Source organism: Clytia hemisphaerica, unplaced genomic scaffold, assembly GCF_902728285.1.
Source record: "Clytia hemisphaerica strain Z4C2 unplaced genomic scaffold, Clytia hemisphaerica genome assembly, whole genome shotgun sequence".
Classification (NCBI taxonomy): domain Eukaryota; kingdom Metazoa; phylum Cnidaria; class Hydrozoa; order Leptothecata; family Clytiidae; genus Clytia; species Clytia hemisphaerica.
The window spans coordinates 960,316-978,147 of NW_027103553.1; the positions used below are offsets into that span (position 1 = coordinate 960,316).

General features: G+C 35.4%; 2 protein-coding genes across 10 annotated transcripts; both read right to left on the reverse strand.

Annotated features, from left to right (window-relative positions):
* Window positions 1–309: 309 nt before the first annotated feature.
* Window positions 310–17,124, reverse strand: LOC136800390 (uncharacterized). Of its 9 annotated transcripts, none has more exons than XM_067057033.1 (26): window positions 17,019–17,124; window positions 16,411–16,731; window positions 16,115–16,195; window positions 15,921–15,989; window positions 15,010–15,661; window positions 14,523–14,572; window positions 14,193–14,271; window positions 13,462–13,943; window positions 12,731–12,944; window positions 10,507–10,701; window positions 10,192–10,257; window positions 9,432–9,771; window positions 8,953–9,091; window positions 8,405–8,498; window positions 7,590–7,772; window positions 6,963–7,149; window positions 6,189–6,286; window positions 5,149–5,312; window positions 4,469–4,598; window positions 4,144–4,312; window positions 3,191–3,622; window positions 2,783–2,908; window positions 2,266–2,520; window positions 1,435–1,884; window positions 873–947; window positions 310–474 (listed from the first exon to the last, which is right to left on the reverse strand). In XM_067057033.1, the coding sequence occupies exons 5-20, from the start codon at window positions 15,596–15,598 to the stop codon at window positions 4,146–4,148; spliced, it is 3,177 nt and encodes a 1,058-aa protein (XP_066913134.1). In that variant the 5' UTR covers window positions 15,599–15,661; window positions 15,921–15,989; window positions 16,115–16,195; window positions 16,411–16,731; window positions 17,019–17,124; the 3' UTR covers window positions 310–474; window positions 873–947; window positions 1,435–1,884; window positions 2,266–2,520; window positions 2,783–2,908; window positions 3,191–3,622; window positions 4,144–4,145. The 9 variants fall into 9 exon arrangements, with proteins under 9 accessions (XP_066913134.1, XP_066913141.1, XP_066913135.1 ...); XM_067057040.1 differs by having other exon boundaries at window positions 15,601–15,661; window positions 16,612–16,731; window positions 17,019–17,123; XM_067057034.1 differs by having other exon boundaries at window positions 16,612–16,731; window positions 17,019–17,123.
* LOC136800413 (protein AF-9-like) lies at window positions 452–3,959 on the reverse strand. The gene is made up of 7 exons (XM_067057072.1): window positions 3,938–3,959; window positions 3,191–3,622; window positions 2,783–2,908; window positions 2,266–2,520; window positions 1,435–1,884; window positions 873–947; window positions 452–474 (listed from the first exon to the last, which is right to left on the reverse strand). The coding sequence occupies exons 1-7, from the start codon at window positions 3,957–3,959 to the stop codon at window positions 452–454; spliced, it is 1,383 nt and encodes a 460-aa protein (XP_066913173.1).
* Window positions 17,125–17,832: the final 708 nt, after the last annotated feature.

A 17,832-nucleotide genomic window follows, 5' to 3' on the forward strand; every position in this document is an offset into this window, starting at 1 on the left:
CGAATTCCGCAACGTTGTCAAATATCGCAATTTTTCTGCCCTAAAATTTGTTAACGCTTGTCTTTGAACCATCAACGGGATCGCCGGAGGACAAATGAGGTCTCAAAATTATGTGCATTTTGTAGACCAATCCAAAAGTAAACTTTTCACCCTAGGATTTTAATTTCCTAGGGATTTTTCACAATTATCCTTGGAAGTATTGTTACTTTATTAAAAAAAGCGCTACTTTGTTCAAAAGAGCGCAATTCTTCCTGATTTAGTTTGTTTCCGGTCCATTTTTATTCGGAAAAAAGAATTGACAAAAACGTGTTTCTATTCGAATTTGAGTGATATATTATAAAAACTGAAAGTTCATTATAAAAAATAATTCCGTCAAAATAAATATTGTAGGTTAAAAAATAACATTTTTGAAATACTTATTTACATGAAAGTTGTATGGAATTTCAATCGATCAATTATGCTTCAAATGTTTCCCTGAAATGACATTATAAAACGGTTTAGAAGAGTAGAGGGCTAGACGATCCTATCCTATTCCTAAAAAAGGGAATAGTTTAGGAGGCGGGAAAAATTTGTGAGCGGGTGGTTAGCCCTGGGAGGAGTAAGCAGTGGCGGAGGTGCTTATAGTTTGTTCCAAACTCTACCGCCACTAAATTTTCCGTAAAACGCACTGACTCAACTGCGCATTTTTCCCGTGATTACTATGCCTCTAACGGACGATAGCATCGGCTTGTTAAGATTGACTAATTACTATAAAAGGATTATGCATCTGCCAAATTATATTCCCAATCAGTGTTTACATATTATAAAAGCTTTTTAAACAGGTTCGCATTGTTATCTTAAAGATTTGAAATCACTTTAGTTCGCTAACCTACCTGGTTTTAAGACCCTTTTGATCAATTTCTTGATGTGGTCTTTCATTGTATGATGTTCACGATGGCCAATCACGTCTGGTGAAATAGAAAAGATTGATATAGATTAATAGATGGATTAATCACAGATTTCTGTGAAGCCCGAAGGGCTAGATGGAGTGAATTTAAAACCCACGAAGCTTCTGATTGGTAGAGCGCTGAAATTATAATGTAATGTGACATGACCTGGGTAGGATTTACTACCGAACTACGGCACACTTTTCAGCCAAAGTACGATATCTAGCTCTTCGGGTTTTATCGATCTGTGGGATAAATATTTTTAGGGAGAGGTTTACGACCTTTCATATAGCAGTTAAGCCCATTGCTTGATTAATATTGTCTTACGAGATTTTGACATAATGATGCTGAAATTTGATTGCTGTCTCTAGTCGGTGTATTAAAAAGGGTTCGATGACAATGAGATTGACATTTTTTAAATACTCAATAATAAAAAATAAAGGCGAACGCAATCAAAGTTTTAAAACCTACCGAAAAAGGTAAACTAATAATGCGAATGTACACTTACTTCGCTTCAAGACCCCTGATCTGCGTTTGCTTTTGTTGAGTGAACGAGTAGAAGCTCTGGCTGTTTTGGTGGCTGATTTCTTGTATCCTTTACTACTAGTATGTGATGAAGACCATCTCTTGGAAGGTTTGATGGCTGACTTCTTGTCCTCGATATGTTGTTCAGCTTCTGTTAGTTTAGAAGGTGCATTGTTATCTTTCGACAAACCTTTAGTCATATTCGCGTAATCGTTAGTAGTGAAATTTTGATTTTGGAATGGTTTAGAGCTGTTTGATACTTGAGGGTATTGGGTAGTTGAATTCAGAAGGTTTGTAGATGGCGATTCGTTTGTTGGGATTTTAGTGAATGTACTATTGATGATGGCTGTTCCGTTGTCTGGTTTGACCGGAACACCAGTTGCACCGGACGTGTTGGAGGCTACTGCTTTAGCTGGTTCTGCTTGTTTCAATTCTATAATGGAAATTTATGAAGAATCACTACTTGAGATTCCCCATTAGAAAAGAGGTCATTTCACATGGTATATAACAATCCTATTCTATTCTGCTCTTGGGTTAAGCAAAAATGCTTCTAACCTCGAGATATTGAACTCTTCTCCCAGACTATCAGGCCATGTTCGCACATGACGGTTCCATTTCGCTCCGAAACGGAATGAAGCCATTATATTGGTTAGAAGTGACGTAATACTCGAATGTAACCAATGGAACGGCTTCATTTCGTTTCGGAGCGAAACGGAATTGACACTTGCGAACATGGTCTCAGTTCATTTGAAATATTCTGGATTACCACATGCTGACTTTTTAAACTAAAGATTTGAATAAAAGAAAACAATACCTTTCAATTGACGTGCATGCGCATTGACATCTTTCTTTTTATCACTGCTATCGATGTTGGATTCCTCTTCATTATTGATGGTTTCGTTTTGACTGCTCTCCTCCTCGGAAATTTGCTGTTCTCCTTCTTCTGTTGTTTTTTTCTCTTCAACTTGCTCTCCTTCGTCACCCTGTGTAACATCATTGTCACCTTGTGTGACGTCATTGTCACTCTCCTTCTCCTCTGTTTGTACAGTCTCACTGATGGAGTCTTTTCCTGATGATGATAGTGAAAATACAACGATAAGATGGAACAATGGGATGATCGAGTTTCGAAATACCTAGTTCAACGATGGCTTATTAAACGTCCAATATCCAACAAATTATTTGTGAAAACCTTCGAAAAGCTGTCCGAAAGTCTAACTAATGGCCTGTAAAATATCAACTCTATTTATTTAAGGATAAGCTCAGTTTTATTTATGTCATTGGTAAAGGGCAAGCCAAACGTGGATGATCAAGACAAGATTAGATCAACTTACCGTCAACATCTGACTTATCGAGACCAAGACCAACAGTGATATTAGGCTTCTGTTCGCCAATTTTGATACTCTCTTTAAAAGCTTTTATTTCATCGTCTAATATCTTCTTTTCTTCATCTGAATTACCTGAAGAAAGATTTTATTTGATTAGTAAAATATTATGTCCTTTGGCATGGTATATCATGTTTTTGCGAATGCAGTGGAGAAGTGCCCGAAAGCTTCCTTTTCAGATAGTTCTCTACCCGAATGTAGGTGAGGGCACCACTTCTTTTCTTGGATTCTCAACTTACTCATCACGTTGAAACCATTATCTTGCGCACCGTAGCCAAATGCTTTACCCTTATACTACGGTCGCAAATACAGCCTTACAGGGATAAAAATGAAATTAGTAAAACAAACTTTAATTACCGGAGCCTTCTTCATCAGCTGGAGATTCTTTGAAACCAAATTCTGGTTTCGGTTGATCGTGCGCGTCAGCGAAACTGTCAAAAGTAGAATCCATGTTTTTAGAGTCCATACCGGATCCTTTAGTCTGGTTACGCGTGTCAAGGTTCAATGGATCTTCTTCTATGATCTTTGGGACCTTAGAGTTTGCCTCAACTGTCAAGTTAGAAGTAATTTTCTCACGTTGAGAAGGCTTAGCAGCAGTAGAGTTAGAGGTTCCCTTATCTTTTGCAGCTGTATTGATAATTTCTTTATCAGCTTCTTTTGATGATGAGAGAGCAGGATGAATATGTTCTCTCTGCTTCTTCTTTTTCTTTCCGTAAGAAGAACTACTACTGCTGCTGCTGCTAGATGAAGATGACGAGGAGGAAGATGAAGAATAAGAATAAGAAGATCCTGAAAATGAGAAAGAAATGGAACACTGTTATTTTCTTCTTTTATTTGTTGCTAACACAGATATATATCACATTCTTTTACAAACTAGATAGGCTAACTTCTCACAGATTTTCCGTGGAAGTGTTTCCAGTTTTGAAGACGACTAGCCCGCCATGTTTTTTTCAAATTTACTTGGGATTTTCTAACGTTCTAACTTCAAAATTGAATCGCGCTGTTGACGACCAGAACTGAAAACAAGATGGCGGAATAGTCAGCTCTAAATCTGGACACGCTTCCTATATACGGGTAGCCCGATCTAGTCAAGTAGTTAGAGACCAGTAGATGCTAATTTTAACATATCAATAAGACTTAAAATAGCGCAAAATTAACCTGTCACAATAACAGAAATACCAGAGTGGAAAATCTAGCAGAATAATACAAATGTAGGAATTGTTTGGTTCATTTTAGTATCATTTTTTGATAAAAAGTAGCCCTACGAAAATTAAGAATAAGCTGATTTCAATTAATGAAATATACCATACCACTAGTTGCAGCATAAGATCCAGAAGAAGAGAAGGATCCACCACCACCAACAACCTGCACCTGAGGAGAAGCTGCTTCCCGCCACTGATGATTGAACTGTTTCGTAATGTTTTATCCATCCACCCAATATCTTACGGTTTAATCCTTGACGCCCGTTCAAGAGTTGACCTATGTTGAGACAGAAAGCAAGTTATCAATTAGACTTGATTGAAAAAATGAAACCAAGGAAATAGTAGTATTTTGAAATTAAATATTTTTTATTAACGAATTATGTCGTATGGCTTTTTATTAGATTTATTGATAGGAGAATTAGCATTTACTTACCGAAGTATAAACTGAATTGTCGTGCTAATTTGGTCAACATGCTGACTTCTCTAAGGTCGTGAAGATAAAATTTCTTGGAGAAATCTGTGGTAGCTGTCTTCTCCAAAGTCTCTTTGCCCTTCTCGATCGCCTGTTTAATGTTTAAAGGTGTTTTAACGGTTTAGGTTTATCATACATATTTATTGTTTAAATTTTAATATATTGATTTATGTTTATTAAAGGTTAGAGCTCAAGTTTATTTATTTCATTTCAGAAATAATTTGAAGCATTAATTTAAAATACATACGAGACATTTGAGAATGGATTTTCGGTCGTGAGTTTTTTAACCATCACGGTCAAATTGTGCGAAGATTCGACTTGTAAACTTTTATACGGAATTTCATTCGTGAATGGCATGTGCATTTGCAAGTATCAATCCAACAGGTAGTACGAATTTTTTATAATCCGACGTTAAAATAGTATCGGGGAAAGTTTTTTGCAAAAGGAAAGGATTTTTCCGCGGAAAGCTAAAGCCAGACCAATTTCCCATTTCAGATCGTTCAAGTAATTACAGCTTACTCTCGGGTGCCAAATGTAACCTCCTTAAATAAGCCCTCCCCTCACGTTATCTCGTAGTATTTTAACCTTTTATAAAAAAACATGTGCGTGAATACAGGAAAAAACAAACCACCAAAACTTACATCAGCCCATCCAACAGCATGAACAATGATGCCATGATCTCTCAATTTCTTCGATTCATCTTCATACGATCCATCCAATGCTTTGTCGGTGATGACGATGGTCATATTGATGTATCGCCAGAACTGTCCAACACGTGGCTCATTCTTCTGTTCCAAGAAGTATTCTGAAAAGAAGGTACAAACAATAGACCTTTTCAGAAATTACGTCACGAACACTTGCCTCGTATTCAAACAATTGCCATGGTGATTATGTCCCTTGAGACATTAATTGATTTTTTTATGAATAGAAAGTAGTTTTAATAAAATTCGCTGGGAGCTAATCACCATGGAAATAATTTCAAAACGAGGCAAGTGATGTTCGTAACGTAGTTTATGAAAAGGTCAATTGTGTATTCAAATTCGCCCCTAAACAAAATCCGAGAGTAAAGCGTCCATCCCAGCCAAGTGGGAGCCTTCCAGAGGGCCTTGGAAAGTACAGAAAGAACCCAGAAAACCGCTAACAGCGAGATTAGACTCGCTTGAAGCAAAGTAGTATTTGCGTATTTAAAACTTAAACGACAATAGTATTTTGAGATCCCCAGCAATATGTGCTACGAGTATCACAGTGTATGTATATTCACTGTGATAGCAAATCGAGGTTTTATTCATCAGAGAACGACGGTATCCATGACAACTGGTACAAGATCTTGTACCAAAACTGGAATGCCTAAACAGCAGTATGTGGGACTGAACATTGAAATGAGTTTTCAATTTTTTATTAACATGGTTGTTATTTAAATTTATATAAAAGTGTAGTCTGTGAGAAGTATATATTGTGAATTCTTAAGATTTGTAACGATTTGATAATCATCGATATGGAAAGGTTTTAATTCCTGGATTGGAAAGCGGTAATATCAAGGATGTAGCCATATGAGGATTATGCGCCGAAAGCGAAGCAATCTGAGGAAGCACGAGAATTCGGGATGTCATGTAATGTTGTATGAAAAACTAAATGATCCATATCGAGGGAATCAAATATATAGAAACGTTTTTAGACTTACTAAGAGCAGTTTTCATGGCAGCACCCGAGTCAGATTCTTTGCCAGCAGTTTCTTTGATACTTGAAACCCCAGCGTTGAATTGTGCATTCGACCTTCTCCTATTATGAAAATTTAAGAATGTACTATCAATAAAGTGAAATTTTAAATCAGTTTCAGGCGCTCATGTTCAGCCCACTTTTCAGGTACCCCCATTAACCGAAAAATCTGCTTTAAGTTGGTAGGCGCCCTGATAAACTGAGAACCTTTTGAATAGACTTTTTGATCCCTTGTCATTCTTGTCAATGAAAAGTTTTCTACAGTATTCAGTTTAGAAAATAATAAAATAATGGGAAACAGCCCCTAGAGACTCTATCAGATCAGCTAGGTACACCGAATTGGTAACCCCGTCAAATTGCTAAATTTCAGCTCCCCTCTAACGACTGAGCTTGGTCCCCTTAAAAATTGGAGGGGGGGCTGAAATATGGACGTTGACTATGAAACGATATGGATAATGAAATACAACTCGAAGGATCTAGTTTATAAAGATTTCTGACATCATTTTGATTATCAGCATCTAAAATACCTAAAGCTGGGAGCAAACCATAAAGCAGCAATGTAATGTCTTCCTTCTAATGAAACCCCACGATAACAAAAAATATGAACTTGTTCAAACATTGTTTCAAATATATTTTTGGAATTTTGTTGAAAAAATACGATTTTTGACTCCGCGAACCGTCAAGCATCGATTTCAAACATGAAACGTCACGATCCCAGCTGAAATGTGTGAAAGCTTACTTTTCTAGATCCCAGCCTTCTTTTTTGGCTTCATCATATCCATAACCAACCAGACCGACATGGTTACCCATTTCCGAAATACCGAGTCCGGCAACTGTACTTTTGAGGAAGTTCTGAATGTACACTAAACGCCCACTCTCTTCTTTAGGGTTTGGTTCTTTCATATCGACAACAAAGACCAGATTCACTAAAAAATATAGAACAAAATTTGCAATTAATTTCAATAGCATAGTAAGTGTTAATGCATTAAACTGATAGAATTAGAAACTCCATTTTGTTATTGTTTCGGGGGAGGCTCTACACCCTTTCGGTGAGAGCTTTAATTGAGTCACAAGACCCAGTTTCCAGTATGTTAAATGTTTATTCAACCCGTTAAATTGTAATTCGACTACAATTGTGATTACAGGCAGCCCTTATAATAAATATGATCGTATAATTTTACCCCAAATCTGAGCCCAAAACTTACATAATACGTCTCTGATCTCACAAAATATTACAAAATTCAGAATCAGCAAAAACTCGTCTATATATAGTTTAAGAGAGTTGGTGGGTAGTTTCCTTAATCAGAGGCATGAGTTTTCACTCAACTTTAGACTTTCTTTTATGAATCAAAAATTAGGTTCTTACATCGGCAAATATGATCAGGGATCACTCTAGCCAATACTTTGGGATGCTTGACAGGTCCTTGAGCACCTAACAAGTTTTCGAGCTCCACTTCGAACACGTGATAATCGTTCTTATCCTCTTGATCTTTAGTGGCTACCTTCTCCATTTGCGATTTATCAGCTTTGCTGTCCTTGTAATCCAAACCTGAAAATGGATTTTGAGAGAATGAAAACATAGGTCCTTTCTAGACGTTTGTAAACAAATGGCTTAACCCTATTCGTCCTAGGGGGTGTGGGGCTGTTTCTGTACGGAGGTCAGATTATTGGTAATAGCTCCTGAAATGATAGAGCTTTTGCCATGAAATTTTCTGTAAATTCCTAACTTTTATTTAGCTTCAAAATAAAAACAAATTTGACACCTAAAACTTTTAAAACCTTGAAAAATTGACACTTTTCCAATACAAATTTATTTTTTATGTCAAATATATCGTTTAAACCGTAATTCATTGAATATTTAGGATAAAATAAGCATTTTAGACTCAGGCAATTTTTTTCTAAAGCCTTTGTTAGAACACAATAGCTATTTAAAATAACAAAGGGAATTTTCGGTTTTTGCTCACTTTGTGCATGATGAGTGACGTCATCAAAAAGATTTTTTGTCAAAAATTGCTTTATGTGACAGGAATCTTGTGTGCCAAATTTCATCCAAAAAGTCCCACTAGATCAAAAATTAAGAGGTGGTACAGATGGTCGCTGCGGAAATGGTGGACTAATGATTTCTTCGACAGAAAGACAGAAAGACGAGATTTGTACAATAGATTCTTATGAATAACATACCAATGGCGAAAATGTTGACAGAACCATCACGGAGAGCTTGAGCTGGCTTTTCAACATCATCTTCTGCACTTGAGTCAGTGATCACAATAAGGACCTTAAAAAATAATAGATAGATTTTAAAACCTCGTTACTCGCGGAAAGACAGTACAGGATACACGTTTTTTATAAAAACAAACTATATAAGAACATAAGGCTTCGATGGCAAAAATGTTAAGAACAAGACAAGAACATTTTAAGGCTTCGAACACTCAAAAACAGTCAATTTCTTAGGAAAATGGACAAACATACATAAAAATGGTGAAATAAGAACATGTTAAGAACATTTTTAGAAACATTGCGGATTCCAACACAAGTTGAATTGTGCAAAGAATGAAAATAATAACAAGAGTAAAAATAACAATATTATAAGTCATAAATTCCTACTAGTACAGTTGACGCTCTCTAATTCGATCTTCAAGGGGAACTGGATTTTCATCGAATAAGGGAACTTATCGAATAAGCCTATCATATATTAGAACGTCGAATTAAAGAGCGTCAACTGTATATACCTTGTACACCCAATCGCGAGTTGTTCGATCAAAGATTTGTTCTTTAACCACTTTCAATCCTTCACCCATTTTCTTTCCTTTTGTACCAGGGAGTTGAATACGACTCAATTCGTTCTTCACGCCGGCCGAATCGTAAGTTCTAAAAATCAAAAAGATATAAGGTTGATTTAATCAAGTTGTTATTTGTATTTCAACGACCAGTAAGATAGATTAAAAGTATCTAATAGATTCATTCAAACAATTGAATGAAAACAATTCTAATAATTAACTTCTTGTATTTCTGATTTGTAGAGCTTCCAAAACTCGAACCTCTATAACTGGAACGTCGATCAGATTATTTGGCAACAATCTCCTAAAGAACTCATACACATATTTTGTTTTTCTTCTAACGGGGAAATATGTCCAATTCAAGTTAAGGCTCTAATTGTTTTCAAAAGACTAGACGTATTGTTCCATTGAGTTAAATTAAGTAAACTTACTTTTCGAAATCGAACTGCAGCAACCCATTGTCGTGGTAAATAGCTGCAGCGTAATGGTATCCTTCGAGACTTGGTGGATGGAAGTCAACAACTTGTTTAGCAAAGGCGATATATCTTTGGAAGTATTCTTCTTTTTTATCACCCAGTTTCGACGCATCAAAGAGGAAAGCGACATCAGCAGGCACCATACAGCCTCCACCACCACCTCCGCCGCCTCCTCCGAAGCCACCGCCTCCACCAAAACCACCACCACCACCGGCAGCGAAGCCTCCAGCACCACCAGAGGACCAACTGGAACTACTACTTGCGCTGCTTGAACCACTAGCAGCACTGCTACCACCTATAAAATTTCAATATGAGATTAGATAAAGAACTAGAAACAAATGGAAACAAATTTTGACAGCTCGTAAGAACCATGTCAAAACTTAAAATCAATTCTAATGAGAAGATTTGAAGTAAAGATCTACAGTATATAGAAAAAGTAGAAGAAAAAGTAGTTAAGACATGGTTCTCACTCAAAGTTGTATCAAACCCCTTGACTTAGAATAGCACTCTTGAAAGAACACTAAATATTCCACACATCTTATCACACTCACATAGCTACTCAACACAAGTTATTAACACGAATGAAAACCCTGCCTTAACTCTGATATCAGGTATATAGAAAAAGTAGGACTTCTAATCATAGCTAAGAGATGTAAGTGAATATAGTATATCTAAGAGCAGGTAAAGATAATGATACAGGTAAAGATAATGATACCTGACATGCCAGCACGGTATTCTTCCCAAACTCCGAGTTTCTTCAAGTAGGCTTTATCGAAAAGTCCTGAAAAGCAACGAAAATGGGTTTACAATAAATTTAAACTAAAATGCTCGATTGATATTCGACCTTATATTGTTAAATATCATTTTATTTGAATCAATGATAAAAATTTCTGGAGTAACAAGATCTGATTGAGATACAGGGACTACACAAAAACCTTTGGGAATTTATGAAAAAAGGGATGTTGTCTCTTTAACTAGCTATCAATGAAATTTCTCAATACCAAAACATAATGTAAGAAAATAATTTTACCAATTTTCTTGGCATCTTTCTCAGAGACGACATCTCCATGCACAGGGATCTCATAAGTTGGATAATGGAATTTGAAGTTTGGTTCGAAATCATGATTATGGGCGTGGTGATGACCATGGCCATGGTGCACCATTACTGGTTGAACGTCATCCTCAAGATTCTCGACGTGTTGGTTAATGTTCTCGATACCATAACCTGTTGAAGTTAAGTCATTGGAGTCTATTTTATCCTGAGATCATTCCTGGTACCAGAATCATCAGGTCAATGATATTCCATTTTACAGCTCTTATTAAGATTAAATCTTATACATAAACTTTTTCATTTAACAAAGAGCCTGCGAAGTTTCGACTCAATTAATATTCCTTCACTTTCCTTAAGTCCTTGGCATGGCAGTTTGACGCAAACTCTATTACTTTCCAGCTTGTGAATTTGGAGTGCCTCACTGTTTATTAGAGCTTGTCTTTAAATTTTCTTTAGAATCAATTACTAGCTTTTGCATAAATTGCAATAAACAAGTGATACTTTTATGGACCTACCTGGTTATGCATTTAACACATTATATAATTGATATCTACATAAGCGTGACCATTAAACAATCATTCAGAACACAAATAGTGACGATCTATTAAAATTAGTTGTTTGTTTCTTATAAAAAAATACGTTTAGAAACCAAAATTTCATGCTCTTGAAATATTCTTTCATATTCAAGAGTTCAAGAGCAAAAAAACATATCTCATCAAAAAATTCAGTAATTTTAAGAACATTGATGTATGCTTATTAATAGTGATTCTTATAGATAAACATGCGTTTTTTGAGCCAACAAAATTTTTTTGCAAAAATCTGTTTGAACCATCTTTTACCTATGATGGTTCCTTACTTTCCTGCAAAAAATCAGAAAAAATTAATGATCCAATTTTTCACAAAGTCCAAAAAACACATTTTTTAGCCGTTTTTTGGCCCAAATTTGCCCAAAAATTATTTACCAAAAATCGGGCTCCGTCACATTCGAGGGTTTATAGTTATGCATCTTTGTGCAAAAAATCGTAAAGAATGAAAGAGCCAATCTCGAGAAAAGCTAATACCTAAGTAATTGATAATGTGCTTATAAAAAAATATCGAATTTGGCCAATTTTTCTATAAATACACGCCAAGCAACCAAAATTTCATGTCGAAACACACATATTCATTAAAAGTAAGCCCTCCTGAGCAAAAAAAACATCTATCTCATAAAAAAATTGAGTTATTTGACTAAGAACATTGATGTATGCTTATTAATAGTGATTCTATAGATATAAACATGCGTTTTTTTGAGCCAAACAAAATTTTTTTGCAAAAATCTGTTTGAACCATCTTTTACCTATGATGGTTCCTTACTTTCATCCTGCAAAAAATCAGAAAAAATTAATGATCCAATTTTTCACAAAGTCCAAAAAACACATTTTTTAGCCGTTTTTTGGCCCAAATTTGCCCAAAAATTATTTTCCAAAAATCGGGCTCCGTCACATACGAGGGTTTATAGTTATGCATCTTTGTGCAAAAAATCGTAAAGAATGAAAGAGCCAATCTCGAGAAAAGCTAATACCTAAGTAATTGATAATGTGCTATAATAAAATATCGAATTTGGCCAGTTTTTCTATAAAAGCACGCCAAGCAACCAAAATTTCATGTCGAAACACACATATTCTTTAAAAGTAAGCCCTCCTGAGAAAAAAAAACATCTATCTCATAAAAAAATTGAGTTATTTGACTAAGAACATTGATGTATGCTTATGTAGTGATTCTTATAGATAAACATGCCTTTTTTGAGCCAACAAAATTTTTTTGCAAAAATCTGCTTAAGCCAATTTTTACCTACGATGGTACCCTACTTTCATGCAAAAAATCAGAAAAAATTAATGACCTAATTTTTCACAAAGTCCAAAAAACCCGTTTTTTAGCCGTTTTTTGGCCCAAATTTGCCCAAAAATTTTTTTTTTTGAAAATCGGGCTCCGTCACATGCGAGGGTTTATAGTTAGGCATCTTTGTGCAAAAAATCAGAAAAAACTAACGAGCCAATCATGAGGAAAGCTAATAACTAACGAACGAACGGACGAACGGACGAACGGACAAAGGTTAATTTATAGGACCTCCACCGGGGTAGGTCCAACAAAACTAGTCTACGTTAATGAGATCTTAAATCTTTAAACAACTTATGCCCTTATCAATGAAAAAATCTCCGGTTACCAAGATGATGCCCATGATGACCTCCATGATGATGGAAATGGTGACCAGTACCGACATATCCACCGAGACCTGCCACATCTACACCACCATAACCGCCATGAACGCCCACGCCTCCTCCACCCACGCCTCCTCCATAACCATATCCATGGCCTGCCAAATCATGACCATGTGTTAAACCTTGTACATAAGCATCGTCATGATGGTCAACTGCAAGCTGATGAGAAATGACGTCAGATTTTGTTAAATTCTCAAACTTTCATTATCTATCTTGACGATCATAATGTTAAAGGGACATAAAAGTACTGACGAAATTTGTAAAAAAACCATATGCGGCGGGATACAAAATCAAAACAAATGTCACATGTCAAAATAAAAAATAAAAACAAATATGATTGTTTCAATTGTTTTACAAGTTTCTTTTGGACACGAGATTTTAATTTTTCTCTTTAATGACACGTGGTTCGCGCAATGTTTACATTTTGCTACTTTTATGTCCCTTTAAAGGATTCGATAGGTTGTATGAATGGTCCCAAGTAAAAAGTCTACAGCTTGATTTGCTTTTTCTTTCTCAACTATACTTAAGGTTAGTCTCTTTCTACGATTTATTATTAGAGAAGACTTTAGTCAAAACAGAAAAATCTTGGCTACCTAAAGTCTTGAAATAATCAAATCTCCTTGATCAGCCAAACTCTTGGTTAAGCTACTGAAAAATATTTAGAGCTGCTACTTACAGAGAGACCATGGTGAATACCTCCATGGTGGACTGCAAAATCACCATCAGTTCCCATTCCAGCACTAAAAGGGATACCGACGCTATCTGCATGTTCCTTGGCAACTCCTTGTTCACTCAACAATCCATTAACACCACCAAGACCATTTAGTAGATCAGAATGCCCAGTCAGTTCTCCTTCAGATAAACCAATACCACCGACATGGTGGCCAGCATCAACTAAACCATGTCCCAGATCTCCATATCCGAGATCACCAGCATGACCGTGTCCATTGCCTCCAAGAGCACCTCCAAGATAGCTGGCAAGATTATCACCAGCAATGCCATGGCTATAACCTCCAACAGCTGCCGCACCATTGTTACAATGCACATCAACAGCCATACAATCTATGGCAGAATGAAGATGCCCTTCAGCTGGATATTTCGCATCCTTGAAACCGAGATTGGCATGATGAAGAGAATCAACAGCTGAATTGAATGCTCCTAAAATTTAGGGGTTTAAAAATTCACTTCAGGGAAATCTTCCAATCAGTTGGAAATAAAGAAAATTTTGTGGAAAGTGAGAATTACATGCTGGCCTTTCTTACATTTCTTAGTTCCTTACTCCTGGGATAACGGTGTGAAAGAGACATGTTAATATAATCTATTTTGATTTTCAAAGAGAATTGTTCAACCATTTAGCTGGTTAAAACCATTTATCACGATAGAATCAATTTAATTGATAATTCTTACCAAGAGTATTGCTACCACACGTAGGGTCTTCATAACTACAACCTGTGGCGTCAGTCAACCCCCATTCACTATGGTGTCCCTAGAATAAAATGTAACATACAGCTTATCAATCTCTTTTGACTTATTAATCTTATTTGCCCAGACCAGAGTAGCAAGAGGAACACTTTCCAGCGATAGTTTATATCATTAATTTTTAGCTGTGTCAATGAAGTGAATAAGCTAGTAAATTTGTTAGCTTGAGTACAATGTAAAGTTGATAGTTGTAAAATAATCAAAAAATAAAAATAATTTTCATAATTGACTCAGATGAAATATTTAGGATGAACTTACATGGTGATGAAAATTTCGAGAAACAGGTGATTCAACGCCACTCTCACCTCCTAAATTGTATAAAAAAATTGCATTAATATTTTCACAAAAATTACTCATCAATTAACATAACGATAAAGCTGACAATCAATCAAACTTTAATGCATAAAGAAGTGTATGAGTGTAGGACATGTATGTGTATGATATATGTATTTCAGAGAAACAAGCTGTACAATTTTTAAATATTCATGCACATGCATATTATTGACTATCCTTACTTACAAAATTAAAATATAGGGGTTCACAAAATTTGACTGTTAAAGTTTGAGTTAACTTGGAGTTACTTTTCAAATACAATAAATTGCTGCGTAAAAAAACTTCAAGTGTGAATGCTTAAAATTTGTATCATTTTTGGACGAATGACACACATATAATATATGGAACTATGGTGCCTATTTGAAACTGTACAACTTGTTTTCGTGCAAATTCATCCAAATAATTAAAATACCCTCTTTTTCTGGACTTTTTTCAGATGCTTCATTCATAGCCTTTTCAGTAGTTGCATCAAAATCTTGGGCTTGTTTTACAGCTGAATTTGATTCACCACTTTCTTTTGCTGCAATGTTTGATAATTCATTCTGTAAATTTTGATTAGCCTGTGCTTGGTCTTCAGCTAATGTTTTCTTTGATGCATCATCTTGGGCTAGACTTTTTTCTTCAGATTGGAGTTCATTTTTAACATCAGTTGGTAAATTCTTCACAATATTCCGGTCATCAGGTGCTTCAGCAGCATTCATGGATGACAAATGGTTTAAAACATTGTCAGCAACATCAGGATTCGATTGACTGAAACTGTCAACCTGCCTCATAACTTTATCAGCTGAATTGTCATTCATGTTAAAAGCAGAAGCCTCTGGCAAAGGCTGTGGCTCAGGGTTTGGAGCTGGTACATTATTAGGAATTTCAAAGCCACCTCCATCGCCACCAGCGATATCATCAGAATTCAAAGGCGGCGAAAGACCGTCGGTTAATGTTAAACTCTTTTTACTTCCAGTCATTACGTCATTTTGAGAAGGAGGATACATAGAATTTTGCATACCGTTTAAATCAGCTTCTCCGTTATAGCCACCTGGTAAGTTCGAATCTTTTGCTAAAGTTTCCTGAAATTGATTAAAAGTGATAAAAGATTTAAAGGTATAGGCAATCCTGAAAATAAGTACCTTTGATTTAGATCTAAGATAACAAAATTGATATTAATAAACATCAAACTTAAATTGATTACTAAATCATTATTAGAAAATGAAAAATCTACTAAATCAAGGCTTCAAGAAGACCTAAAATTTAATGAGGTGTACAATTTCTAAACAGCAGATTATGATAGCCATTAGCTTTTTAAAATAAAGATTCAAATCTAAATACCTCTTTTTGTAACCTTTAAATTTGGAAAAGTTGAATTCTTTTTGAGTAGATTCTTTTTGTAAGTTCCTCCTGTCAGTAAAAATTAAATTGAATTAAATTGAATTAAAATTGATAAAACATTGCTCAAACATTTTCGGAGTTCCGGACATAAATTTCTGAGATAAGAAAATCTCAAATAAAAGCACTTTCCAAACCTTGGTTGACATTCTTATCACCAGTTGTGATAGACAAGTCTTTTAATCCAATTTTCTGTAGATAATCGGGACTATTGAGACCTACAAAATGCAAACAATGAAGTTAGTTGATTTTTTACTTCTTTAAAACATTGACAAGACTTTGGTGAGAAAAAGATTTTCTTTCAAATAGGTATAATGTTTGTTTTAACTCAAAGAACTTTGTTTTATATAAAGATTTCTAAGTTTCAAATAAAGAAAAGTTGTGAAAACTTTTGAGAGTAAAACCTTTTTGTTTTGGAAGCAAAAAATCATACCTAACTTGTCTGCATCATCGTTTGGAATAACCTTTCCATTAAGAGCCTTGGTGGCTGCTTCTTTGGCAATGTTTACAAGACTGACTCCATTTGCTTTTTTTGGTTTATGCCCAGTTATCATGAGGCTCAACTCATTCTCATTTGGAATATCATGAGTTTTGTGATGAAAATTGAAGTCTGGGTAATATGACTCGTGCTCACCATGAAGGGGATACACACTTCCTGCGGACATAACATGAGAGGCATAAGACTTCTTTTTGCCATTCTCGTGAATTCCTTTTGCTAACTTCTCATGACTATCCTTCTTGTGGCTGGGTGCAACTATAAAATGGAATAAAAAGAAATTTCTTGGATAGAAAGTTGTATACGTGCAACCCAAAATTAGTCTAGTGGTACAGAATCAGCCTAGATGCAGAAAGATAATGGTTCAAGGCCATGTAGAGGAGGCTTTGTAGAGATTTCTTATATTTTCAAAAACTTTTTACTAAATGTTGAACACGCATGTTTAACGTAATAATATATAGAAGTTTTTTTCAAACATCAGCTTTGTCAATTTTCAGGGAATCTTTGTTTACTTTACACGACAACCCATTCTATGATCAACTCACCTTTAGCAACAATGTAAGAAGTGCATAATACAAGTATTAGTAAAGTTGAAAAGGTTTTCAACAACATCATTCCCCAGCTATATACATTTATTTTTCTATTGTCCTAAGAGAAAAGATTCAATGTGATGTGTATTAAAAACAAGATAAAGTTTAATCCGAATATTGATTTTGCAGTGCCGTAGCAACTGGGGGGCAAGGAGGTGTGCATGTGCATGTTTTGAGTGTATTTTTAAGCAATCTAGAGCTCAAAATTCCCCCCCTCGGGCCAAACCATGGTTGGGGTGTCACTCAACTTCAGCCCCCCAATATGAAAATGCTTCCTACAGCACTGTTTTGCCATGGATCTATATGGAGTCAGATCACAAACTACAAAGTTTTCACAACAAAAGTATCATCAGAGTGAAAGTAATACTGTAAATGTTGAACAAAGTTCTAAAAAATAAAAAATCAACTGGCGGAACAAATTCAAGTATCTGAGGCTCTCAAACCGGAGTTCATTTATGGATTTTTATTTTAAATTGCTGGAAAATAGTTGACCAATTTAAAAAAAGTTGGAAAATCTATCTTTTAACAATCAGAAATATAAATCATCTTGGATAGTCTCATATCAGTGAACACTCAATTTGAAAACCACCATATGTACTAACAAAAGTCAGGGTTTCAAAGCTGGTCCCTTACAGTTCAGAGGATATCTTGCCAGATTTGTGAAATTTCAGCAAAGATAAATCAATAGGGTGTATTTCTTATTTATTTTTGTTCTCAATTTCCAGGGAAACGGGTGTAATTTCCAAATACTTTACTTTTATCAATTTTC